Source organism: Phasianus colchicus, chromosome 10, assembly GCF_987193195.1.
Source record: "Phasianus colchicus chromosome 10, bPhaCol1.hap1.1, whole genome shotgun sequence".
NCBI lineage: Eukaryota > Metazoa > Chordata > Aves > Galliformes > Phasianidae > Phasianus > Phasianus colchicus.
Window position 1 is genome coordinate 17,170,319 of NC_143445.1, and position 25,883 is coordinate 17,196,201.

The window sequence follows — 25,883 nt, forward strand, 5'->3', positions numbered from 1 at the left end:
GTTGACAATAATTATTTGAATTTATATCATTATGCTCAGAATTTGATCTGTATTATTTTATAGCTTGAATGAAGTACATAAAAGTTATGTAGGCTATTCCTCAGTCTCTGTAATGTAAGTAGCAATTTTTATGGAAAAGTGACACAGGTACTTGTAAGGAGTCCTTGCTGCTTATGTTCCTGCCTCAGATGCTTCCTGTGAATGACAATGTCAAAAGATCACTGAAACTTTATCTAAGTGAGAAGAGGGATGACTTTTTTATTTTGCTGTTTGTAGCCCAACCTGTGAGTTCAAAGTCAAATCACTATAGCAATTTAAACACATTCTTGCACATTTTGTGTACTTTGGTGATATGGTTCTACTGATTCAGGGTCCAATTGTAAATTCTGCATGGTCTGTAACTGTCTCTTTCATCACAACCCAGGACATGAGAGCCACTTCAGAGGTTAGTTTACAGCTTGAAAAGCATCATCTGGATGACACCACCATACCTGTAGGGTTAAAACTCTGGGTTTGGTTGGGTGAAGAGGTCGCTGTCACTTATAACAGAATTGCAGTAGTCAGGACAGCTGCAGTCCATAGGAACATGAGGAAGGAGAAAGGGCTGTGGAGCTGCATGACCACATGTTGCACAGGCAGGCAATGCCTGTAGCAGGGAGGATGTGCATGGAGAGGAATTAAATCATTACCTTTCTTTTTTATTCTTAGATAAACAATAAATAATTTTATTTTTAAGTAAATGTCTCTTAAATGTAAATAATTATTAATAAGCTACCACTAAAGGCCTGGTTGTCTTTGAACCTTGTTTTTATTGTGTCCCTTCCCTGCATTTCCAGTCTGCTCCAGAGCATGGTCAGGGTCAGAGGTTGTTCAGGTGGTGACATTACCTTGAGGTGTGTTGGAGATAAGAAGTCAACCAAAATTGAGTGGCTTTGGACATCAGTTTGTACATAAACATATGGAGATGAGCTAGAAGCTGAATGAACGTAGCTTTCTGAAAATTGTACTGGCAAAGTCATGATTTGCTACAGCACTTGCTCTGCAGAAATATTCCTGACCCTTGTTTTTTGTACCTCATGAACTGAAGAGATTTAGAGATGCTGAACAGACAAGGTATTGATGCACATACACATATACAGTCTGCCCTCCTACAAATGAAAGCAAGCAGTACGGTTTTTTTAGAGAGAATAATACTGCAAAAAGTGTTGTATGACAAAATTAGGGAACAAGCTGTAAAATGGTGTGAGCAATTCACTAAATGAAATAGTGGAAAGCAGACCTGCAACATTTATTTTTTGTAAGACTGAATCTGAAAGATGGCAGTGGCCAATAGCTAACTCTTTGTGTTCTCTTTTTTAAAGGTTGGCCCAGTAGGCAAATGCCATCTCTAGACACATTTGAAGATTTCGACGCCATTCCTTCCAGCATGGATGAACTCTCCAACTCTTCAGACATGGAGGAAGAAACCAATCCTAACAATGTAATTCCTTTTTCAAAATGCCCTTTCCCAGTGCAGCTTTCTCCTCTCTAAAGATTGCGATTCATCCTGCAAAGCTTTGGTTCATATCTGCCTTAAATCCATGGGAAGACAGGAGATATGAGTTTGATCTGGAGTGTTTGGGGATTATCTCAAGACTATTTATTGATTGGTATCAGGACCATTAACAGCCACTCTTACTTATAAGATATAGCTTTATCTTTATAGCTGTTAGAAAAGTGAGAGAAAACATTAAAAAACACTGAGCCTTTTAAAAGTACAATTTCGGACTTTTTCAGGTAATATAAGTTGATGCGATGAATCCAGTTGCTATATCAAAATAATGTCTTGTTGATTAATTCTAAAGCCTAAATGCTCATCACAATTCTGAGTTTCAATAATGGTTATCCTTAGCATGATAAGCATAATAAAAAGAGACACAATTACCTGGAGGAGAAATCTGTGTCATCTTGAAATGCCTGATTCAGTATTTAACCAAACTCTCTTGCAGTGTTCTTTTCTCCATAATGACTGTATTTCTGATTTCATTCATTTTAGGGAACCAATCTTTTTCGAGTAGAAGGCAGTTTTGACAGCTGTTTCCCAGATTCTCTTACACTTGAGGATGGAGATCTAGTGCAGTTTGTGCAGGAAGGAGAAAATGGGCAATGGTGAGTACAACAGGGAGATGCAATTTAGCAGGTAGGACATGTACAACCTCCTGGAAAAGACAGAAACATTCAGAAGAACGTCAAAGCATCTTCAAAATCTATTTGAATGCACTCAAGCCATTGACCATAATGTGCAAGAAGCAGCGGGAGCAGGAACATAGATGCAGCTTTGTTTAATTTTGCCTCATTAGCTTTCCTCCTAAGTCTTTATGACATGATATTTGAGAGGACAGGAGTTTGCATGAAGGAAAACAGAAGGATTTTGACACCTAGCCCAGAAGGACAGCTGTCAAAGATAGCACCCTCCCATAGGATACATCAGTAAAATCTCTGTGCCTTTCACCAAGCTACAGCAGTGGACTAGAGTGTGTATTTTAGACACAAAAATTTAGATATAAGACTATACTCAGAGATGATTGATAAAGTAGAATTAATCTGGCAACCTTGAGCTTACATACTTTTTATAAAATTCATATTTAAAAGTTATTATTCTCTCTGTTTGATAAGTAAGTGTTTGGAGCAGACCTGGCAGGATGCTTAAATTCTCTTTCCATGAGAAATTTGGAGGAAGAAGATCTGATCTCCTTGAAGTGACATTGCATTCAGACCTCCAACTCACAAGCGGCCTGCAGCTGGGAAATAGCTGTCCAACATACCTTTCTAGGAAACACAGCTCAGGAAAGAGAATGTAGGAAAATGCACTGACTGTTCTCTGAATTCCAGGTTAGTGAAGAAATTGGTCTCGGAGAAAAGTGAGTGGGTTCCTTCCAGTATATTGCAGCCAGCAGAGGGGGACACTAGCAACATAATTAAGAACAGCAATGCAGGTAAGAGAGTAAATGTTTAACTAGTGTTTAAAAACTCGGTTGTTTGGGGGTGAGTTTTTTTTGTTGTTGTTGTCTCAAAAATGATGTGATAAACAGTGGACTTTCTGTAATAAGTGCTTGGTCTGAGGGTAAGCTCTGGTGACAACACTGAGCTGGCTTGAAATTTGGTGCCTTAACACCATTAGTGTCTGGATTTAGATCAGCATCAGGGCTGTTGTTCTGATATAGGTTTGAAAATGTTAGAATCTCACAAACCATTCATTCTTTTGTGGAAGTTCACTGCTGCCTCCAAATGCTGGAGGAAGGGCTGCTCTGGTGAGATCTCACCCAAACCAGCACTAAAAGTCACTCTTTCTTCAGCTTTAGTTCTGATCTATCATAAATCTGTTGCTCTTGAAAAGCTGAATATCAGCAATTCTGCAGATCAAAGATTTAAAATTTTAGATAAACTATTGCCCATTCATAAACAGAATTTATCAAAACTTGCTCTAGTTTTCTGCTGGTAACAGAACAAATCAAAATCTGGCACAGCCATTCCCTGGGTATCTGTGAGAGAGAGCTACTAGAATTTTACTTCAAAGTACTGGTTTCCTTTTTGTTCTGCTTGTTCGGTTGGTTGGGGGTTTTTTTTGGTCAGTTTGTTAAAATGGATGAAACTTTTTTTTTTTATTTTAGTTTCTGTGGTTTAAAGGGAGTTGGTGTTCACAGAATCACAGAATCACAGAATTGGCAGGGTTGGAAGGGACCTCAAGGATCATGAATCTCCAACCCCCCTGCCACACGCAGGGCCACCAACCATTCCACCTAATGCTAGAGCAGACTGCCCAGGGCCCCATCCAATCTGGCTTTGAACACCTCCAGGGACGGGGCATCCACAACCTCCCTGGGCAGCTGTTCCAGTACCTCACCACTCTCTCCGTAAAGAATTTCCCCCTGACGTCCAACCTAAATCTCCCTTCCCTCAGCTTAAAACCATTTCCCCTTGTCCTGCTGTCACTCACCCTTTCAAAGAGTTGATTCCCCTCCTCTTTGTAGGCTCCCTTTAGGTACTGAAAGGCTGCAATGAGGTCACCCCGCAGCCTTCTTTTCTCCAGGCTGAACAAGCCCAGCTCCCTCAGCCTGTCCTCACAGGGGAGGTGCTCCAGTCCGCTGATCATCTTTGGTGTGGCCCTCCTCTGGACCCTCTCCAACAGCTCCCTGTCTTTCTTGTACTGGGGGCTCCAGACCTAGACGCAGTATTCCAGATGGGGCCTCACAAGAGCAGAGTAGAGGGGAACAGTCACCTCTCTGTCCCTGCTGGCCACCCCTCTTCTGATGGAGCCCAGGATCCCATTTGCCTTCCGAGCCGCAAGGGCACACTGCTGGCTCATGTTAAGTTTTTCGTCTACCAAGACCCCCAGGTCCTTCTCCACAGGGCTGCTCTCAAGGACCTCTCCTTCCAGTCTGTAGGGATGCTTGGGATTCCTCCGGCCCAAGTGCAAAACTCTGCACTTTGCTGTGTTGAACCTCATCAGGTTCACCCGGGCCCACCTTTCTAGCCTCTCGAGGTCCCTCTGACCTCCACTTCAACAGTGGATCAGTTCTGTCTGCAGCCTCAGTGCCTTAACTGTGGCTCTGATTTCTTTCACACATCTGATGCTTTACAAGAAAACCAAGCCCACACAAATAACAGTTAATTACTTGCCAAAGGAGCCTCCTTTGCCTTCAGTGAAGGAAATAGGAGAACAGTAGAATTCATTCTTTTACTGTATTTATTTATTTTATTTCAGGCTTTTAACAATCAGTCTCAAGACTGTGATGGGAATTCCTTTAGATGTTTTGTAGTGACCATGCCCATGTCCTCCTTTTCAGAAATATACAATGATTCCTGCAGCACAGCTTCGGTTGAGTCGGACACCAAGGAGAGTGAGGTGGCTAAAACCTTCCCAGCAGAACAGAGGGCTGGCAGCTGAATGGCAGGACAAGCCTTCCTCAGGACCCTCTCCATCTCTTTGTTTATTTTGGGTTGACACTGGATCAAAGTTGCCTTTCTCACAAGCTCTGAGCTTCATAATTCTCTGAAACTTCATTAACATGGACAGATGAGAGGAAAAAGAGGAACATTAAACATCCAGACAGCATCAAGAACCATCTTCAGTATTAAAGGAGAAAAATGCTTCTTGCATTGTTTATCAAACTGTTTCAGAAGATGTGGCCTAAATTAGGTCGACAGCAGAGCTGAAGAGTTACTATGCACGCACCTTTTGGCAACTTTCCTTGAACACCAAGTTACTGCAGAGGGACACATCCATGGTTTTGAGTTCTTGCTCTACCGTGGGTCACTTGGAGGTTTTTCCATTTGCTTGCCTCAGTAGCTGTGCCTTCCCCACCCTCCTTAATTACAGCTAATAGATCACAAATGTGCCCTTTATGCTGATGGTCATCACCAAAACTGTCACACTTTAGATTGGATGTAGAAAGAAAACTTCTGACTTGGACCATCAGAGAGGCTTCATGCGGGAATGGCACAGTGAACAACCTGTTGCATTCAGCATTAGTTTGAGATGATGCAGATGGCAACGTGATATAAGGTGAAGATGCAGTTCTTAGCCAAGAGGCAAAGACATTGTGACAGCTACTGTGACACAGAACATCTTTAAGTCTTTTTACAACATATGTCATTCCTCTGCGCCCTCTGCAGTCTGTGGTTGCTGGTTCACAATCCTTTGCGTTTGGTGCCGAGAATTCAAATGAATGCCATTTAATGTCATATGTTTGAGTAGACTGCATGCTTTCTTTTTGTGCTAGGCTATGGAGTAGATACATTTCATTCCCCATATGGAATATATTTAAGCATCACAAATAGACAGTGAGCATTAGATGCTCCAATGAGTGGGTAAAGTGTAGTTGTTAAATACTTATTTCCAGGACATTTGGTTATAGGACTGTACCAAATCTCTGCCACATAAGGATGTAATGTACTATATGAAGTGATTACAGATTTTAATATTCCTTTACAAGCCATTAGCTCATTTAGAGCAGCTGTTAAGGCATGAAAGCATTTTGATGGTAATTGGATCTTAGGTCCCACAAAAGCTGCTAGTACTTTAGTTAAGATTAGTATTGACAAAGGGTTACAAACTGGTAAAGATCAGACAGGAATAAGTGACCCTAGGAGATCAAGAATTGGTGATTGGCTTTTACTGTTAGAGATTTTCTGTTTAACCCTAAGAATAGTGATGCTCTATGTAAATAATAAAAGGGACAAAAGCACTAAAAATGGAGATGAAGCAAAACCAAAAATCACTCCTTGACAAAATAATAAGAGTCTGCAACATTTCTGTTATCCTCTTTGCAGGGACCTGAACATTTTTCTTTGTGTTTCAGTGAAGGCTGGTATTGCAAATATCTTAGTGTGTGAGTCAGGATAGCTGTGAAGCAAGTAAATAGTCCCATTCAAGAAAAAGCCTCGAAGTAAGTAGATGAAGGTTTATTCAGATTATTATTATTATTATTATTTACCTGTGAAGGATTACTAGTTAATTATTAGTTGCACTGTGGTAGTGAATTCCCATGAATAATGTTCTTCCAACCCTCAGTATCTAAACTCTGTGGTTTCTAATGGTTTTTATTCATGACAAAAGGATTTGAGAGTTCTGTACCTTTTTCAAAGCTAATTTTGTCCTACAGAGATAAGAGCTTGTACATTTTGTGCTGGTCACCTTAAAAATGACCTGTAGGCTCCCAGGAACATGACTCCTGTTAAAATCTGCTGAAGTTATTAGCACCATGAGGGAAGAACTGATTCCTTTCAGTCCCCCCCAAGGAAATGTGCAGTGATACATATATATATATATAATTTTATTTTTTTTGTAGTGCAATCATTTAATCCTCTCCATAAAATGACTTCATTTTTGTTTCTATATTACTTTCAGTATTTTTTGCACGGCCTGCTAACAGTGCTCCTGTCTACCCTTGCCCTAAGCACAGGAGAGGAAAGGGGAAGGGAGCTTTGATTGCACATTAAGTAAGTATAGTAAGATTTGTGTGTGAGCGAGAGAGAGAGATGGGGAAGGGCTACCCTGTGTATGTGAAACTGCCAAAACTAGTATTTGTGACATTACACACTCATGGAAAGACCCCAACTTGCACTTCGGAGTTTCAAGTGAAGGAATCTCATTCTAATGGTGAAATAACAGTGGGAATTCTTTGTTTGAACTGGAGATGGAAAATCAGGTATTGTGAATCCTCATCCTACCTCTGCTGTGTGCAGACTGACAGTGAGATATTCCTATAGCCCTGGTGTCTCAGTATCTTTGAGTAAAATGGGAGACACTGAATTTCCCTCATATCCAATTCTGATGCGGAACTCTAGTATGGATTCAAAAACTAAAGACCCTTCAGGTGAAAGCAAAGCATTCATCCCTATGTCCCACTGTGCCCTACAACAGTGTCAGTGGTGGCATGGAGTATGGAGTAGTCTGGAGCTGAAGCAGGGAAGTAGACTGCTACAAATGTGTCTCGTGTCTCCCAGCACACTGACTCACTGCAAAGGTATGGGCTGGGTTATTACAATTCTCATTCCTACTTTGCTTTTGAATTATTATTTTTTTCCAAAATTTCACATTTTTCCTGTTTGACCAAAGGTTAAGTCACTCCTGCACTATGAATGTCCTGAGGATGGCTAGTCACTCCCTGCCCCATGGCTGTAAGCAGTACATGAGATTTTCAGCAACCTCACATCCTTGAAAGTATTCCGTCTGCTGGTTTGGTTATAGTTGGGCAATGGACTCCTTCATTACTGGAGGTAGTGACAAATTGGTATACGGGCAATCACCATGATGTCAATCAAGGCCAGAAAGTAACCAGGCTTGATCCTCTCCTTCTTTCACTGCCTAACACCACTGAATGGAGTATCAGACCAATGCTTGTTGTCTGGGCCATAAGTGGCTGCAGCCCAATCTTGTCTGGACATTGGCTTATGTTGCCAGTCACAACAAAGCTGTGTGCGTGGTCTTATATTCTGTTTGTGTACGTAATGAAAAGCCATTCTTTTATCCATTGTTTTCTTAAGTCTCTGAGATTACAAGCAGGATTGAGTATGAAAAAGGCCTTGTTTTTCCTTTCCAAAAATACTCAAAGCCTGATTTCTAATATATGTATTATTAGAAATATTTAAGGAGAAGAAAAAGAGAGCCAAATTCAGTGTTTCTTCTTGCAGCTAGAGCTGAAATAGCTGCCAAGATTTCCTCTCCCCAGCTAAGAATTGGTACAGTTTGTTTCTTACATATTTTCCATTGTGTTGATAATGATGTATTTGTATATTGTGGCTGATGAGAGATAATCAGACAGGGAAAGAGCACAGAATTACCTGTTCTTTTTTCCAGTCAAGATGAATGTATGAAATTATTACAAGAAAACAAGTGTGCAAATGAGCTTTCTGTAATTCTGACCTGTGTAAAACCACACTTTGTTTGAAATTTATAAAAACTATAACTAGTACAAAACATTATGGTTGATGTCTCTGTATGAAGCAACAATTCAAATGAGATTTCTTTCTATTCAGAAGAAATGAGTTTCGGTAAAGTCCCATCAACACACCTGACAAAAAAAAAACAAACAACCATGCATTTATCCGACTGAACTTTATGTGTGAATCATAAAAAAACTGTTGTTTTAAATTTTCTTAGCCTCTCTCTCTTATTCATGTTCCTGAATTTTTGGGACTGTTAGGAGAGTGCAAAAGTTTACCAAGACATGTCAGAGTTGTGCGTGCTGATGTTCAGGGTCATGAGGCAAGGAATGGGATGATTTTAATGCAGATATCCTCACAATATCTTCATACCTTTGGCTACCAGTGGCTTATTGAGGGGGGCTAATTGGCACAAATATGTGTTGTGGATCATATAGGAGGGCAGGGAAGTACAAATGAGAATGTAGAAACACAATGGAAATACAGAGAGCAAAATAAATTTGAGCTAATTTCAGGCAGCATCCAGGTTTCTAGGAGCAAACTTCACTTCATCTGAGTTTACAGGTCATTGGCCTCAGTGTTACTGCACTTTAATTCTGGTATGAGAGAAAGAAGAATCAGGACTACAAGAGTCCCTGCATTCTTTCCTCTTATTCTATGAGTTTATCATCTCTTTTCTACTTCCATTAAGCTTCTAGCTTTATCAGGCCTCATGGCGAGGACGCGGGGCTGGAAATCCATCCACACAAATGTGCAGGTAAAATGTTCTGCTGCAGATCACTGGCACGTGGCCACACACACTGGGACCTGCCTGTGCAACTCTTGTTCTGGCTTGGCACAGTTCACAGAGGATATTTCATGGAACACAGTAGATCATTGCTGTTTGCTGGGGAATATGTTTGGACACAATGCCAACGGTGAGCCACCTTGGCTGCACCAGCCAGCAAAGGCTGTCAGCAGCCCCAGGTAGAACCAGAGCCCCTTTGAGACTTTGCTTAGTCCTGCCTCACTTTTAACAGGTTCTGAGGAGAAAGCCAGAGAACACGCCTTTCCCTTCTGTGCCTTAATTTCAAAGGAGGAATTTACCCCAAAGAAACTTTTTTTCTTTTAAAAGAGCATGGGAGAAAGTATTGATTTACAGGTCTCAGCCCTCCAGTGGGGTGCAGCTGCAGTCTGCTCTCAGTAACCAGAACTGGAGAAAAGAACATGAAGTTCTACATGGCCTTACAGAGCACCAGGCCTTGGCTGTAGGTAAGAGCCTGTCCTCTGCTGCACTAACCCAGCAGTCCTTTCTGTTTCCACTCTCCTTCTTAATCAGCAGCTATTTCTTTTTGCATTAGTTTATAGATGAGCAGCATTGGATTCCCCCCTCCCTCCCCACCTCCTTTCCACCCATGTGACTGAGCACTCCCTGAATCAAGTGAAACTTTGCAGTCCCCAGTAAACCTTTATTTCCTTTCTGCTGCACCACAGCGAGAAGCGGCATCTCTTGGTCTCACAGCTGTACTGACCATGGGAAGGAGTAAATCACACTTGGTCTTGCTAGCCTTTGCCTGCGGTGAGTCACATCTTCCATCATTTCTCTATAAAAAAGAGACAGATTATTTTCTTTCTTTGCACTTATGAGAGGAGCTAATAGACTGAAAACTGGAAACAGTCTTGCAGCTAGCAATAAGGTGATTTTAATGAAGTCCCACCAGAAAGAAATAACTATAACTGCATTTAATTATAGCTGATGTAAACTTAATCTAATGTTTTCTCTTGTATTTTGCACTCTGTGGTGACAAGAACTCTGTGTGATTGAGTCAGCTCAAAATAGTATTAGAAGCAGGCTTATTTATATTTGCTTTCCCTAATTAAGTATGATGTCCAGCAGAATTGACTGAACATCTTGAGTGAGATAAGCAAAAAAAAAGACAAAAAAAAACACATAAAGAAACGTTGCTTGTTTGTTTGTCTGTAGTGCAAGATGCAGGGCGTGAGGAAAGCAAGAGCAAGGCAGGGGGCTCTGGGAAGTCTGGGACAAGCTGGGACTTACCCAACTACAAACTACATCAAAGTGACCATTTGATCCTTAGTGCTTGTCCCTGAAAATCTGAGGAGTGAGCCTGTTCAAGGATGTGTCTTAGCATGTAAAGTCACATGCACCTGCAGCTGTACAAAATCTACTTGGCACAGGAAGACAGAGAGAAATTTAATCAGTGTACTGGCTAAGGGTTTTTGTTTGCTGGTGGAGTGCTGGGTTTCTGTGGTGTGCTTTGCTACCTGCATGCACAGCTCACACCAGCAACAACCCCTGCTCCTCTCCCAGCTCTGCAATGGCAGCGCAGTGAGCAGGGGAGCAGTGCAGGACTTCACCACACACAGAGCTCCAGCCGCATCTGCTCTACTTTCTGACACCTGCCTCACAGCCACAGTCTGCTGAAGTGACTCCAAAATGTATGCAAACTTGGAGAAGTAACTCAGTGGTCAGCAGGGATATCTTTGGCCAGGATGAACATTCTTGCTCAGTTGCTATTCATTCATTTTTGATAGTTCCTTTAGTAATTTGTTGTGATCTTTCATTAATGCCACGAACTCTTTCTATGCAGGTAGGGAATTAAAAAGAATCAGAGTTTAGGGGAGGAGAGTCTACAGGGTTGGAGGTTTAAGAAACTGCTCCTGTGTTTGAAGTAAATTATATTAGAGAGAACCAAAGCCTCTCAGAATATCTTGGTGCTTTTCCTGTTCCTCAAGAGCTCAAATCAAAGCAGCCAGAACCAGCAAGAGTCTTTTCTGTAGGAGCTGGGTCAGGTTTTTGTGTCTGTAACTAGCACAAAATCTGTCACCCAAACACAGGCATTTCTTCTGGGCAGCATAAAGCAGAACAAACTGTGGGTGTGTGGTTAGGCAAGAAGGGTCAAAAATCCCCAGCAAGAGGTTCTTCCACCCTCTGCATTATGGGCTGGCAGGCTGAGACATTTTACAGCCAGATCAAGCCACTTCCACCTTGGTTCCTTTGAACAGATTAGCTGTGTGCCTCTGCCAGTGTTGATTCTCACTGGAGAGTCAGCAGAGCTCAGCACTGCTCCTCTGCTCCCTTGTGAGGAGCTGTAGGATATCACAAGGCCTCCCCTCGGCCCCTTCTCTGGGCTGAAAGAACCAAGTGACCTCATATAACTTTCCCTCTAGACCCTTCATCATCCTTGTAGTCCTCCTTTGGATGCTAGTGGATGGAGGGAAAACCTGAAACTTCCTCTGTCACAATGCATTGGACTTCGACTCCAGACCCAGATTAGGGATGGCAAATTTCTCAGAGAAGAAATGGAAGCTAACTGGAGGATGCAGAGGTGCAATTTGTTGTTGCTTTGTGGCCACTTTTGATGGCCAAGATCATTGGGTTGGCAGAGAGCAATCTTTACTCATCCCTGGGAAGACTTTCTGAGATCAGTGGCCAAATGTGTTTTGTGATGACCCAAACCAACAGGTTTGGTAGCATGGGCACGGCCCAACAGAGAGCTCAAAATGCTGGGTAGAGCTAAGCTGGAGGATACTGACAAGTCACCTGGAGAGTACGAGCAACAGGCCATCCTAGAGGTGTTTCTGGTTTTACTCCTCAGTGACCCCATTGCGCTGAATATTTTTCTGATGAAATGACTTTCCAGGGAAAATGAAGTTCCATTTAAAAGCTATGGACAACATCCAGGTGTTAGGGAAATGATGTTTCTTTCCTTCCATGCCCATAAATTTTCGTGTTACATAGTCAGTAACCAAATTCAATCTGTTAATTAAAAACTGAGAAATACTGACTACTTAAGGCTTACATAAATTCAAGTATGAGTTGTTTCACAAACATACATGGTTAAAAAAAAAAAAAAGAGTGAAAATTGCAGCTTCTTCTTTCTGTTTCTATTGTGTTACTTAGATTAAATTACATGTAGCTGGTACACAGCAACTGCTCTGGTTTTCCACTGGTCTGATCGAGATGAGCATACAGAGAAGAAGTTACTTCTCAGCTTTGACAGCAGGTGTGGTAAAGGCAAGGAAAAAGAGAGAAAATGAACTAAAATATTATATTAATTACAGCACTTTCAGTTCCTTCTGATAAAATGTAATATCAGAGGGATCTGTCCTCATTTTTGTGACTTTTCAATTGTACAAACTTGTTTTTCTCTGATGATAACAGCTACATTTGCAGTCAAGTGTATGCAGTTCATTACGGAGGTGAAACCAGGCAAGTTTAGGCAAGTTTGGGAATATGGAGCATCCCTCTCCACTTCTTCTCTATTATAGCCATTTATAAGGGAAAATTAGACTTTTGGATTCTTTCTGTCTTCAGACTGGAGAATTCATCTCTGTCCTCCAGCAAATTTAATCAGTAAAGCATTTAACTACATGTAAAGCCTCATGCACATCAAAGAACACATTTATGTCCATGACTTGTGGCTTTTAGCTTGATCTTGTCTTTATAGTGCCTTGTTGCATACTCAGAATCAAAGATTTAAGTTGAACAATTGTGAACTTCATCTCTTTTTACAGTGTACATTATCCGCCTTGTCCTCCCTTTGTTAGTTACATATAGGAACTAGATCTTTTCCATTTTGCAAGGAATGCATTTCTGTAAATGTTATAAAATGCCAGTGTGATTTTCGTGCTGTGACTATTTTCAGATGCGGTTCAAAAAACCCCTGAAAGCTGTACCCTCAAATTTGTTTCTCATTGCCGAAAAAGCATTACTAAGAGGGCTCATCTTTCCCTGGGTATCTCCCATGAGGAAGAACTTGAGGGGTCAGGCTGCCGTATCTGCATCAGCACCATAAACAAATTCCTGGAATTTCTGCCTTCCAGTCTATTCTGAATCATCATAAGATCACTATGTTTCCTCACTTCTTTCACATACAAAAAATGTTCCCTTTCCCCATGCTTTGTTTGTGACTAACCAACCACCTCTTCACTTGTTATACTTGGATTTCATTTGAACAGCAACCATAGTGGAACAAGTTGTCTCTTACACCTTGATAATTTACTCCCAGCAGATCTTGCTGTATTGTTGTGTACAAAGGAATTCATGTACAGTGTGGGGATTGTGCAAGATCTGTTCACACCTCTGTAGCACCCGCTGTCTTCTTCAGCAGTCAGTGCAGCATGTGGGGAGTAAGGAGCCAGTGTGCTGCCTCTGCAGTGGATATATTCAGAGGTGTGAAGATTGGGGAAGCAGTGCAAAATTATGTCTGCTTGTACTCTCCTATCATGACATTAAGCCAAAGGAAGAATAAAGTCATGATAACAAAATGGGAGCAGTTATGTTGCAAATATCAGCAAGAATGTTAAATGCAATGGTTTTAGACTACTGACTTTACATTTCTTTGCAGCATATTCTTCCTGCTGTGCTGAAGTGGCCTTGGGTGTCAGGCTGTCTCCACAAACCACGTCCTTCCACCATACCATTACTTCTGCTCTGCCACTTTCTGTTTATCATTCCCCACCCCATCAAAGCACCACAGTTCAACCTAACAGCACAGGCTCCATAAACCATACAACTATTCTGCAGACAGCAGACCAACGCTGGGTAACAACAGCACCAGCCTCTCATATGACAGCCCAGGCAGGAGCAAATACCAGCAAAGCATATGGCCAGACATCTTCCACAGCAGTAACCTCAACTGCAGCAAACACAGCTGCATCTGGCCAGGCTACAACCCAGGCAATGGAAACAGTTACACCAGCTGTGAAAAACACAACTGTGTCCCCAGACAACCAAATCACAACACATGTGGACACAGTTACAAACACAACCATAGAGAATACAACATCAAAGATACAAACAACAACTACAGCCATAAATACTACAGCCACTACTAACAGTACTGCAAATCCCACCACAAGCTCAGCTAATCACACAACTTCTGGAAGTCCAACAGCCACAGCCATGACCAACACAACCACCACTCATCAGGGGATTCATACAACCATCCAATCTACTACAATGATGGTGAGACCCACTCTAGCACCACAGCCTTCTCCCATCCCAACTGGCATATACACCATTTCCAGCAGCAACAAGACCTGCATCAAAGCAGTGATGGGTTTGCAACTGATGGCTCTAAGTACACAGAAGGTGAGGTGAAAGCATTGTGAGGCTAAGCCTTATAAAGACTACTTCATTTGCTGGAATATATTCTATTCCTTTAAAAGCCATTTACAGAAATTAAGTTATATGATAAAAATAGCTGGTTTGTTGCTAGTCTGAAGACTTTTTTGTGACACAGCATCTCAACTGCTGTACTTTGGTTTGCATAATGATGTCAGAGAGTATATAGGTACTTTCTTATTTCAGCAGTATATCCATGGTAGCAATATTTGGGAGGGAGATTGACTCCAGCATGATTCCTTTTTCCCAGAATGGGAGATTAGTTAAAATCTGAAGTGACATCAGTGAAGAGTTTAAAATAGCAAGTTTCAATGAGAGAGATAAATTGTCAGCTCACAGACTTGTTTGGATTCAGAGATGATTCGTCTCAGTGCTGAAAAATGGAGGTTTTGGGACCATGAGGTCAGCCAGCTGGATCAGTACAGGGGTTCTGGGAAACTGCTACCCTCTCTTGGCATTGATCCATGGTGAATGATTCAGCAAAAGATGTAAAAAACCCTGAAATTGTGATGATGGCCTTCCCAATAACAGTTTTGTAACCTCCATTAATATAGCCATTGGGCATTGGTCTGTTAATCCAACCACATAATTAAAACCCCAAACATATTAACCTGCATGTTTCATGTTAAGTTTTTCCCCTCCACTTCATAAATAGCCCCACAATGTCCTCATTTCTCCACAGAAGCAGATGGAGTACCTGACTGTCGACCCCAACACCACCCAGATATCTGGAAGCTGTGGGATGGTGCAGTCTGTGCTGAACATCACTTTCATTGGAGGATTTATAAGCTTTGTCTTTGTAAAGGTAATTGTATTTAGTGGGAACAAGGGTTTAGGTCTGGGGAATGGGAACCCAGGCTGCCCCTGATCCACTTCCAGCCAGAACAGTGATGTGCAGTGTGCTGTAGAAAAGGGCATTTCATCCATCTTAGTGCTAGTTGTCCTGTCATTCCCAAGAGCCTGGATTTATAGAACCGTGATTAATTCAGTCCAGGAGAGATTGTAGGCCACCTGGCCCAGTCCCCAGCTCAGAGCAGAGCTACTTTCAGTGTTTCATCCCATCTTGTTTATTGGAACTCTGAATTTTGAAGGGTTCATATGTGTAATAAAGGATAAAGAATAAGGCTAAATGTTCTGCCAAACTAGCAATACAAAATATAGATTAGCCCTAAGCAAAATCTGCAACTCATATTTACAGTGGTAAAATCTAATTGGGGGAGGGGAAGGCCATGTCTGATGCTTGCATTGGAGTGGGACAGAGTGGGAGTGGGATTGGAGCTACTGTGCAGAAGCAAGGTGTGTGTGCTGGAAGCTCTGAGTCATGCTGTCAAGTTGTCCTTATGAAATGGTATCTCTGAGACAACCTGGATGTATATGGAATTAGTCATTTGCTTCCCATAAATGCTGCCCAGGCAAAAGTTGAATGTGGTTGTTAAATCCAAAGGGCAGCCTATGAAGGTGTATGTACCCAGAAGCCACAGCCTGTCCAGAGTCCAGAGGGCCTAATTTCTTCTCCTTTCTGATTAGAAGATTTCAAAGAACTGAACTGCAACAAATAAGTGCCCTTAAAATGCACCAGTCCAGGGAAACTTACAAATATACACAGAAACTTGAGCAAGAGATAGGCCTATGCTTTCCTAGTATGAAAATTAGTGTTTATTTTGATGTGATGTGTATTGATACCACATTTCCAGCTCAAGCTGCATTGCATGCAGACAGGTCTTCAACATAACCTACTATGAGTATTGCTGATATTAAAACTACAGGAGAAAACTGCCAGAGGTCAGTCATGCTCCAAGAGGCAACTGTAAATTTTATCACAGCTGAATATTGGTCATTAATACTTGGGAAAGCTTTCAATCAATAATTGTCTTGATTTTTGTTGATGACTGAAAGACATTTAAAAGTTACAAAGGAAAGTGCTGTTTTAGAACAAAGAATCAGTTCAGACCATGAGTGTTTGGTTTAAAAGTATGCTTTCTGCAACAAGGGTAGTGTTCTCTGTGTTAGATTCTTAGAAAAAGTCCAGTGATTCAAGTACCCATAAAAGTACCAGCTCACAGCAGAGCTAAGGAGAGTGATGTGAACCTTTTGACCTCTCTTGTCCTGAAAAAGATGGTTATTGGCACAGCATTATGCAATCCACCCAAGATAAGTCTCAAGAGAGCAGCAGGGCACGGCTTAGCTTTCTTTGAAATGCAAGTTATTAAGAAATTGTTTTGCTGCCGTTTCTTATGTGTTTGGCCTCTCCAGCTGCTGCAGTGCTGACTTTGAACCAGGAGTGCTATAGAGGTGGCACTTCTGATTTGCAGGAGTAAAGGTGGAGCTGGGCCAGGGGCTGTGGTGTGGCCATAGGGAGGTGAGAAGCTCTGTACTCACTGCTGCCAGGTGCCTTTGGTAAAGAACTTGACAAAGGGAAGTTTCATAACCAACCCACAATACATGAAGTAGGAACAGGCATTTATCCTGAGCAAAGTCAATAACTCTGTCCAAACAGAAGGTAATGCTGCTGCCAAAAAAATGTGTTATTTGACCTATTTATGTCTTTAAGTAGAGTAATGCTGAGAACCACTTTATTTCTTAAACTTCTTTCACAGTCTATCCTACCAGCATTAAAACTGCAGGACATTAAATGTGAGTGCACAGAAGAGATTCATGTTTGCTACTACTTAGCCACCAGCTGCAGTCACCAATCTCTATGTGCTCAGAGCTGGAATTAAAACCAATAGCAGGGAAGCTACATAGAGACTCACAGCATGCTCCAGCACTGCTAGGAGTGAAAATCCCCTGGGGCTTTCTGTCATGCTTTGGCTGCCCAAGGCAGGAGAGTGTTCAGTTTGCACCAGGGTTTTGGAACATGGACAGGCAAAGTCCAGCTGGAAATTTTGTTTTGTGCTGTAGTACCAGGTGCTTTCCATGTTGGCAGACTGTAGGCATATGGAATAAAGCCAGCCAGCACCAACAGGGTAGAATATAACAGTTATTTCTTCCCTATATAGACAATCAAGGCTGTTTCCTCATTTGTAGTGACTTCTATTCATAGACAAAGTAGAAAACGAGCAGTATCTCTGTGAAGGGCTCCTGTCTCTGCTGGTTGCTGCCCTCTTCTGGTTCAAAGCAATGATAAACACAGAAGCATGGCTGCTTTCTGCCGTTTGCTCACATAAAGGCCATCGATGCATAAACTGCACAGCAGTGCTGGAGTCCTGGGTACTTTAAAATATATTACCATAGGTTCTGCAAGCAATCACCTTTAGGTCAGCAGGGATCAATTAACTGCAGGATTAACAATGCAAGCATTGCTGGGACCCTCAATGAAAGCAAAACAGGTGGATAAAAATAAAACTCTCTTACCACATGCGTTATGCAATATATAACACTTGCTTAACCCCCTCCTACTTTTGGCTACAACAAGACACACAAATGTCTAGCTTGAGCAATGTGTGCAAAAGCACATCTGCATGTCTGGTTTCACTACACTGAGCAAAACTGGTGATGTATCCGAGATCACAGCGTTATGCTGGCTACTTGTCTACTAATGATTTGGAAAAGAAAATACAATACATCCAGGCAAGCTGGTTCACAAGTCTTCAAGGTGATGCTTTGAAAAGTCTTTATTTGAGAACCTTTTTTGCAAGCATTTTGCTGTGGTGAACTTTATTTTTTTCTACAAATATAGGGATGTAGTAGGAATAAAGATACATCATCTTTTGCAGAAAGATCCAACATACTATGTCAGTACAATTGAGGCTGAATTACAGTTACCTTCTGAAGGTCAGTGCTTTTATGTTTAATGTTCACTGTGTTAAATTCCTATCAAACAATTCTGGGTGTGGGATAGACTTTCACATTTTAAAACTCTGAATGCTGCAAATTATGTATTCATTAGGCTTTCAACATGTCATTCACCTAAATGTCATGGCATGAAAATGGAAAAGAGGTGACCAAGCTGTAGTTTCATTATTTTCTTTTAATTTCCCTTTTACCTTCAAAAAATCTCCCTTCACTTTCACCACTTTTTCAGAATAAAATTTAGGATCCAAAATGCCAAAATATCAATTTTCCTGGGCGTTGCTTAATGCAGATTGCAGCAAACACAAGATCATCAGCCTAATCATCAGTTGAAGTTTTCATATGGACTGTCAGTCCTCCACTGTGGTGCTGGTGAGAGATATTATGTTTCCACCCTGTTGTTACTGCCTCTCTGCTAGATGTTGCTGTTGTCCACAAGCAGCACTGTTGCAGTGAACAGCCCTGCATCTTTTTCAGACCCAAGCTTGGCTGAGTCATCCATTGGTAATTAAAGCACTCATTTAAACACAGACAAAATTAACTTATATGCTACAGGGAAAACATCTGTGCTTTTGTAACAACTCTGACACTGCTACTGAACCTCCATTTTATCTCAGGAAGCTTCTGGTTGTGCAGCATTATTTTGGATGCCCATTTATCACTGTCTCTGTCTTTATGACCTCCAGGTATACGTTATTACATAGCCATACGCCAGCAGCATTTTACAGCAAAGCTGGGGAATTCCTTTAAGTGTGCCAGCAAGCAAACCTTTGGCTTGGAGAGAACCTACCAGCTATACATTGTTAACATGCAACTGCAGGCCTTTGATATTATTGGCAACCAGTTTGGAAAAGGTAAGTAATGTGGAACTATTTTCCACCCTTCTGAGATCAAATTATCAGCAATCCAGTAGACCGAGGTATCTCCTTCTGCTAGATTTTAAACATACAGACTTCTTCCCAGATACTGTATCCTGCCTGCTGCTGTAGTTTCACTCTCTTTCCAATCATTTTCAACACTGTGCTAATACCCATGGCAAAGCATCTTTCCCTTCTGAATTTAATAACTTCCATTTCCCATTTGCATTAAAAATGTTCAGCTGGACAGCCACCATTTTATTTCTCTCTACTCTTTTTTTCTCAGGTGAGCTGTGCTCACCACCATTTCATTGGCTTTTTCCAGCCCCTCATACATAATACAGATCAGTTCAAGGTCACTGCCCTCAATATGTTTAGCTATTTTGAAAAGCTTTTGACAGCCCATGACATCCCACAGCTGCAGCAGTGAAACTGCCAATTAGTAAGGGATATTTGTCAATGCAGGATGATACTTGCAGAGCAGCTGTATCTAGAAATGATGAAATGTGCCTCTGAGGAGGAGCACAACTGTCACACTTACTAGTTTCAGAATTAAAATATGATGGTTATTTGTCTGGGTTTTGAGTATACACATCCATGTAGTTTAGTACTACCTGGTGCAAAGACAGAGACAGACCAGTACTGACACTCGTGGTCCCTGAATTGCTCGTGCTGGGAGAATGTACTGGAGCTCCTCACAGCTTCTTCCCTATGCCCACCCTTGAGTTTTCTTCTGCAGGGAAATGAGGCATTGCCATCCATGTTCTTGTCAGGATGCAGACGGGAACTGGATGGGGTGTGGGGTCCAGGACTGCGGGTGACCTTGGAAATCCCCATGTCTCACAGTATGGGTACTCTGTTCATTGCCTTACTTTTAGGAGGTTCATGAAAAATCCTACACAGAAGAGAGTCTCAGTGGTACCCTGAGTTCTCCTTCAAATAGTACACGTTTCTGGGACTTCCACTCAGGGTATTTCCATACAGGAACTCATGTGGGCAGATGATTTTTATCAGCAATCCAGCCCTCTACATGCACTAATAAAACTGACTTTCTGAATGCTTACAAAATATAGCGTCTGCTTTCTTCTTAGTTTAGATCTGTCTTTTGACTTAGTTTGGCTCTTCTATTGTTAGTTTAAAATTTTGGTTTCTTATTCTAGAAGGAATATAATGAGAAACTACATCTGGAACTGTTTTAAGACACAGAAGTTTTTTTTATAAACTTTCTTTAGGTTCTTAAAAGCCCCACTGAGAATCCAGTCTGTGCTCTCAGGCTTCTGAAGACTTTTTAACAGAACAAAGCTGAGCTGGAACAACTCGTAGGACCCCATCTGGTCCTACATTCCCATTTGAATGTGCACAATTAATTAGTTCAGATATAGCTTCTGGTGGCCTCACCTCTAGCAGAGACAGTTTAGAAATACTCTGTCTTTCCAGGGACAGGCTAACCTCTGCTAGCCAATACCATTTGGTACAAAATTAAACTAGTTTTGCTCTTAATCAAAGGGCTGAGAATGCAGATACCATCCTTGAAATAATTCTCCAGTGGCCGTGAAATAGTTATAAAGCTGTTACCTACATCTGCTGTGTATCAAGATTTTGAAAGATTAGATTCCCAGTAAAAGAATAGTTCCATAAAGTAAGCACATCACCAGCTTCCTCCCTGTTGGTTTCTTGAGACTGCTGTTTTCATTTCTGTTTATCCAGATTTGCTTATAAGGGAAAGAAAAAGAAAGCATCATTGATTTCAAGATACTTATAATTTTGTATAGGTTACAGCAGCATTACATCAACAGCTTGGCCTGTTTGACTCTGAAAAGCTGTAAAAATGTCTTCTGAACTCTATTTCCTTTTTACTGGGCAGAAACAATTAGAAGCCACAAAGCAGTAGTTTTTATCCATCCAATATGTGTCTTGCTCATTATTTTCAGACTTGCACATTGTAGCATCATGCTCCACATCCGCTATGAGCAAAAAAGCCTACTGTGTATGTACCCATCTTGGCAGTAAAACAATTACTGTGGGTATGAAAAAGTCACTCTCCAGAGAAGCATGTAGCTATTTACAGGCCAAATATTGTTTTATTGGGATAAGATTCATCAGAGATAAAATCATGTTAAGCATAGCTTAGAATAAGAAGAAAGGTCTTGAGAATCTCTGGCTTGTATTTGCTGACTTTCTAGAATATGGATGCATAGTCTAGAAATACGGTCCTCTACTCTAATGCATTGTCTGATCCTTTTTTATTTTCAGAAGAAGAATGTTTCCTTGATAAAACCACAAAAGCAGTTCCCATCGTCGTGGGCCTGAGCATCCTGGGACTGTTGGTCATTATGTTTGTCACGTTTCTGATTTCCAGAAAAAAGCCCTATAGAGGATACGAACGTATCTGAGGTGCTCTTGTACTTCCAAAGAAGAGAAATCACACGAGTTTTTGCTTTTATCTGGCAGCCTTGCTGCTCTGGAGCCGTATTTTTAAGTGAAATGACACCATGTGTTTAAAGCTAATGCATGTTTCTGGAAGCAATTTCTTTAAGGTGGGAAGGAAATGATTTATATTTTTAGGCTATTCTTAGCAACTTATTTAGATGGGGCCCAGAGGATCAAAGTTAGAAGCCCAAATTCTTTATATCATCAAAAAAGAGGCAATTCAGACCACCTAAGTTAGATGCTTAAAAATAGCTTAAGGCAGGCAGCATCATTGTCCCCCATAAAAACCATCAGATTTTTCTAAAAAAAACATTAAGAAAAATCAATTTCTTTAAGATGGCATTCATATTTATTAGGAGAGTTGAGTCCAGTAATACTACCTTCAAGTGAGTAGAGCAGAGGTCCACAGCAACAGGTAACCCTATTAAATCAGAGCAAGTCCTACAGGAGCATTGTTGTTGGGTTTTTCTTGCTAAAGATTTGGGGCAAGTATAAAAATGACTTTGATTGATAAGCAAGTTCCCTTCAGTCCTTTTAAACACCAGGCTAACATTTAGTAACTTATTGTTTCCTACTAAGTCTTTTGGAGGGACACAGGGTAATGCGCTACGCTCACTCTAAAGGCAGTATTTTTATTAATTTTCTAGCCTCTAGTGACTCTGTATGCAGATAAGATGACTCAGCAGGGCCAGATAGGGTCTGCCTGAGCAATGCATGCAAAAATTTCCACTCATCATTGCCTGTCTCAGCCTCTCTGCAATGATGTCTTCTTGCCAATAATTCTTGAACTGTAGCCTCACAAGACATGGCATATGAGAGCAATCTGACGTTGCTGAGTTTATCTGCACTATTACTCTGTTAGCTGCACCATCAGCAGCTGATGACAGGCAGATGAGATGTCTGTGCAGAACTGGGCGGGCATTCGGAGTAACTAACTCCACTCATCTACACGAGGCCAAGACATCCTATTTACCAATTGGTGCTCAAGATGCAGCATCCCTTTGCCATGTGTTCGCAGCATGAGGTGGAGAAAGCTGATGTGAGGCTCTGAAAGCACTGTGATAAATGGGCCGGTGCTAAGGATGCTGCTGTGATAGACAGGGACTGGGGTGAAATTGCTTGATAGATTCATGGAGCCTATTATTTCATAGTCTTATAAGAGCTTATGCATCACCTGCTTCCTTTACAGACATAGACCTGTTATAGTGTTCAGCACTGAACGTGGTAACTGTCACCTCACTGGGATGACAATATTGTGATCTCTTTCTTAATGCGGGAAGATACTACAGCAATTGAAGTAGCCAGCACTGTAGCAGACCTGCACAAGGTCCTTGAGTAAATGGAAATCCACTGAAGCTGTCTGCTTAAGATGTCTGAAAGCTTGCACAGACCTTGGGTAAACTCTGCCCAAAAGTGAATGCTATCCACCACACTTGCAGCTGAGCAGCTGGATTTTCATATGGAAATAGTCTAGAGTTGCTTTAAAGCACAGTATTTGCAACACTTTGTAGTCTGCTTCCTGTTAAGCAAGTGTGAAGGCATGTAAGCAGTAAATGCTTTTGAGAGTAATTAAGTTCAGCTAATTTTCTTTGTTGAAACAAGAAAAATCTCCTTGTCACAAAAGGTTTACAAAGATAAACATATGCACAAATGTGCAAGTACACCACAATCAAATCTGCTCACTGCAGGAAACTACATGAAATTGATAAGAATTATATGTAAAAACATTTACTGAAGAGAAAACAATATTATGTAAGAGCTCATTTTCCCCTTGGGGTTAAGGGCAGTAGCTTAATGTTACCAATAAATATTTTGCCTGGATAGGACTTAGGAATGGCATCAATTAAACAAAAGAAAGACTGAAGTTATCTGCAAAAATTTCTTGCTGTTAGCTTTATTGGGAAATAAACATAATATAAATGCTGGAAGATAATTTGATTTCCATTAAGAAATGGCCCAAATCGTGAGCAATTATGAACGGCAGTGGATTTTCACTGGGTAAAACTGATATCAGTACCTTGTGAGTCTGATTTGCCTACAGTATTTTTTAAAAATAGTTTTGATATTTTACCAGAGATCAGTTACTTAAATCCTTTCATTCTATGAATGTTTAGAAGATTCTGTCCAAGCCAAGCAGGAAACATGACACCATTCAATAGCACCATAACATGTGGCTCTGGAAGTAATTCTCATTTCCAGAAATGTTCCAGTTTAGTTTGAATGAACTCATAACCAAGAAAGATAAAGACGATTTGGAATCACTTTTGCACTTGGAGAAGCCAAAGACAGAACTTAAAACCAGCTGTGAACAAGAGAAGCAGCTGAATATAATTATGAGGTAAAGCAGCATGCAGGTGCAATCACTTGAATGCTCCATTATTTCAAAGTTTGTTTCATAAAAAGCTGCAGCAGTGATAATATTACTTAGCAAACTTTATTAAGCTCATTTTCCCCCTCTCACCATTTCCTGCTGTTAGTGGACATGCTGCCCACTGCCCTTGTTCAGGCCTTAGCTCTCAGGGTGTTCTTGCTGTTCATGGTTCATCTCACATGAAAATCTGATGGTTAATGAGAGACCTGGGTGGTGGAAACAAGTCCTTGTCTGTGAGAACAAGCAGGCGTGGAAAGGTCTGGGGAGTTGTGAGCCTGCTACTTGTGTTTCTTTTCAGGAAAACCATTGGTACAAAGTAAAATGTCTGCCGTTGCCCATCTGGTCAGGGAGTGAAGCTGTGGGTTATTGCTGAGTTATTTGTTTTTGTTTAGAAAGCAGGATTTTTTTTTAATACTATATTAAAGCACTCACTTTTTTTTTTTTTTTTTTTTTTTTTTTTTAACTGGTGTAATGTTTAAGCAGCAGGAAACAGTAAATATGTGGAAGTGCTTCCAATTTAAAATGAGCCCATGCCTGCAGTTCTGATGCTGCTATCCCAAGCTGTTATATGTGGACATTTTAATAACAACTGTCACCTAAAAAGCTCAGCTCCACACATGATCTGACCCTAAGCTGATCCAAGTGGTGGTCAACAGACATCTTTCCCATTCAAAACTAAATCCTATTTGGATTTTTTCTTTGAATTTTTGGGTTATTTGATCTGTATGGTTTATTACTTTATTAAATGTAGGATTTTCTTGTTATGTTCTATACTGGAAAAGCTCTTTATATTAATATTCAGTCTTTTAACATTTGCTATCAAAATGAAGCTTGAAAGTTGTTTTTAATGATGATTGATAATTCTGTGTTTAATCTTGTCACACCTCCGGCAGCTTTACCAATGATGCAAAGTTAATGCTTTTCTCTCACCTCATTTTATCACTAGAATGAATCAAACTATTCATACTGAACAACGTTTAGATTAACTGATTAATTCTTATGCTATATATTACTATTTGTTTGCTGTTTTTTGGAAGCTGTATGTAGTCTTCTCTGGGCTTGCGCTAAGTGGCAAAGGCAAAACCATTGGAAACAATCATGACATGCTGCTATTTACTTGCAAGAAGAGTGAAGGACACAGTGAAGCAGAAGTTAGGAGGTGAGCACATCCCTGTAGCTCCCCGGTGCTCTGCTGCACCAGACCAAGTTAGACACCAGGGTATCCCATGAATATATGATGTCATACTTAGCCAGATACCCAACGAGTTTATAAAGTAAGATTAATTTTTTTTTTTTTTAGTCCTTTGCTGTTCTCTGACAGACAAAAAAAAAAGTCCAAATTAAAAAACAGCTGTTAGTTCTGGTTGAACAGAAGCAGGGAGATGTAGACTAGCTTCTTAAATGTATGGAATTGGTTTGGTTGATCACTTTTAGCTTGCTCTAATAGATGGTTGCTAAAAATTACTTTGTTATGAAAAGGAATATATGCCCTTTATTTTTCTATTATTGATGTTTCTATAATAAAGATTGTATTTAGTCATTAAAGTGTGCATTGCTGTGCAATTGTTTTCTCTTGAGTGCTGTTTCACCTAAACATTTTAAAATACAAACACAATCTGTAACAATCAGATAGGATTGTATGGGCTTGTGACGCAAGCCACAATCACAGATATACTTATGTCCTTGCTGTAACTGACAGTGATGGTTTTTTTCCAGCCTGGGCATTTCCTCTGACATTTCCATCTTTGTTTCATCAGCATTTAGGAAAAAAAAAAAAAAAAAAAAGATAAAAAGGAGTATTGAAAATAGTATGAGGTTTTCTGTTCATCTCCCCACAACTTCCTCAAGTTTCTTCTTTATGTCTACTTCTGTTTCC

General features: G+C 40.7%; 2 protein-coding genes across 4 annotated transcripts in view; both read left to right on the plus strand.

Annotated features, from left to right (window-relative positions):
* The window catches only part of MCF2L2 (MCF.2 cell line derived transforming sequence-like 2), a 127,606-nt gene extending 118,971 nt beyond the window's left edge, over window positions 1-8,635 (plus strand). For 2 of the 3 annotated variants that reach the window (XM_090147520.1, XM_090147521.1), the window contains 5 exons: window positions 1,362-1,480; window positions 2,036-2,148; window positions 2,872-2,975; window positions 4,827-6,428; window positions 6,890-8,635. In XM_090147520.1, the coding sequence (XP_090003646.1) occupies window positions 1,362-1,480; window positions 2,036-2,148; window positions 2,872-2,975; window positions 4,827-4,927 (437 nt within the window). In that variant the 3' untranslated portion in view covers window positions 4,928-6,428; window positions 6,890-8,635. The remainder of the gene's footprint in view (window positions 1-1,361; window positions 1,481-2,035; window positions 2,149-2,871; window positions 2,976-4,826; window positions 6,429-6,889) is intronic. The other variant, XM_090147519.1, reaches the window with a different exon arrangement.
* A 99-nt stretch (window positions 8,636-8,734) lies between these two features.
* On the plus strand, window positions 8,735-25,167 carry LAMP3 (lysosome associated membrane protein 3). The gene is made up of 7 exons (XM_031603578.2): window positions 8,735-9,678; window positions 9,901-9,985; window positions 13,779-14,524; window positions 15,240-15,362; window positions 18,274-18,331; window positions 19,036-19,203; window positions 21,460-25,167. Exons 2-7 carry the CDS (start codon window positions 9,940-9,942, stop codon window positions 21,597-21,599), a joined length of 1,281 nt encoding a protein of 426 aa, XP_031459438.1. The 5' UTR covers window positions 8,735-9,678; window positions 9,901-9,939; the 3' UTR covers window positions 21,600-25,167.
* Window positions 25,168-25,883: the final 716 nt, after the last annotated feature.

What these genes read in the sequence shown, in the direction of transcription:
- LAMP3 (XM_031603578.2), top strand. Translation starts at nt 9,940, where the DNA reads ATGGGAAGGAGTAAATCACACTTGGTCTTGCTAGCCTTTGCCTGCG. An exon ending in TGGCTCTAAGTACACAGAAG is followed by an intron (nt 14,525 to 15,239) that starts GTGAGGTGAAAG and finishes ATTTCTCCACAG; the next exon opens with AAGCAGATGGAGTACCTGAC. An exon ending in ATTACAGTTACCTTCTGAAG is followed by an intron (nt 18,332 to 19,035) that starts GTCAGTGCTTTT and finishes TATGACCTCCAG; the next exon opens with GTATACGTTATTACATAGCC.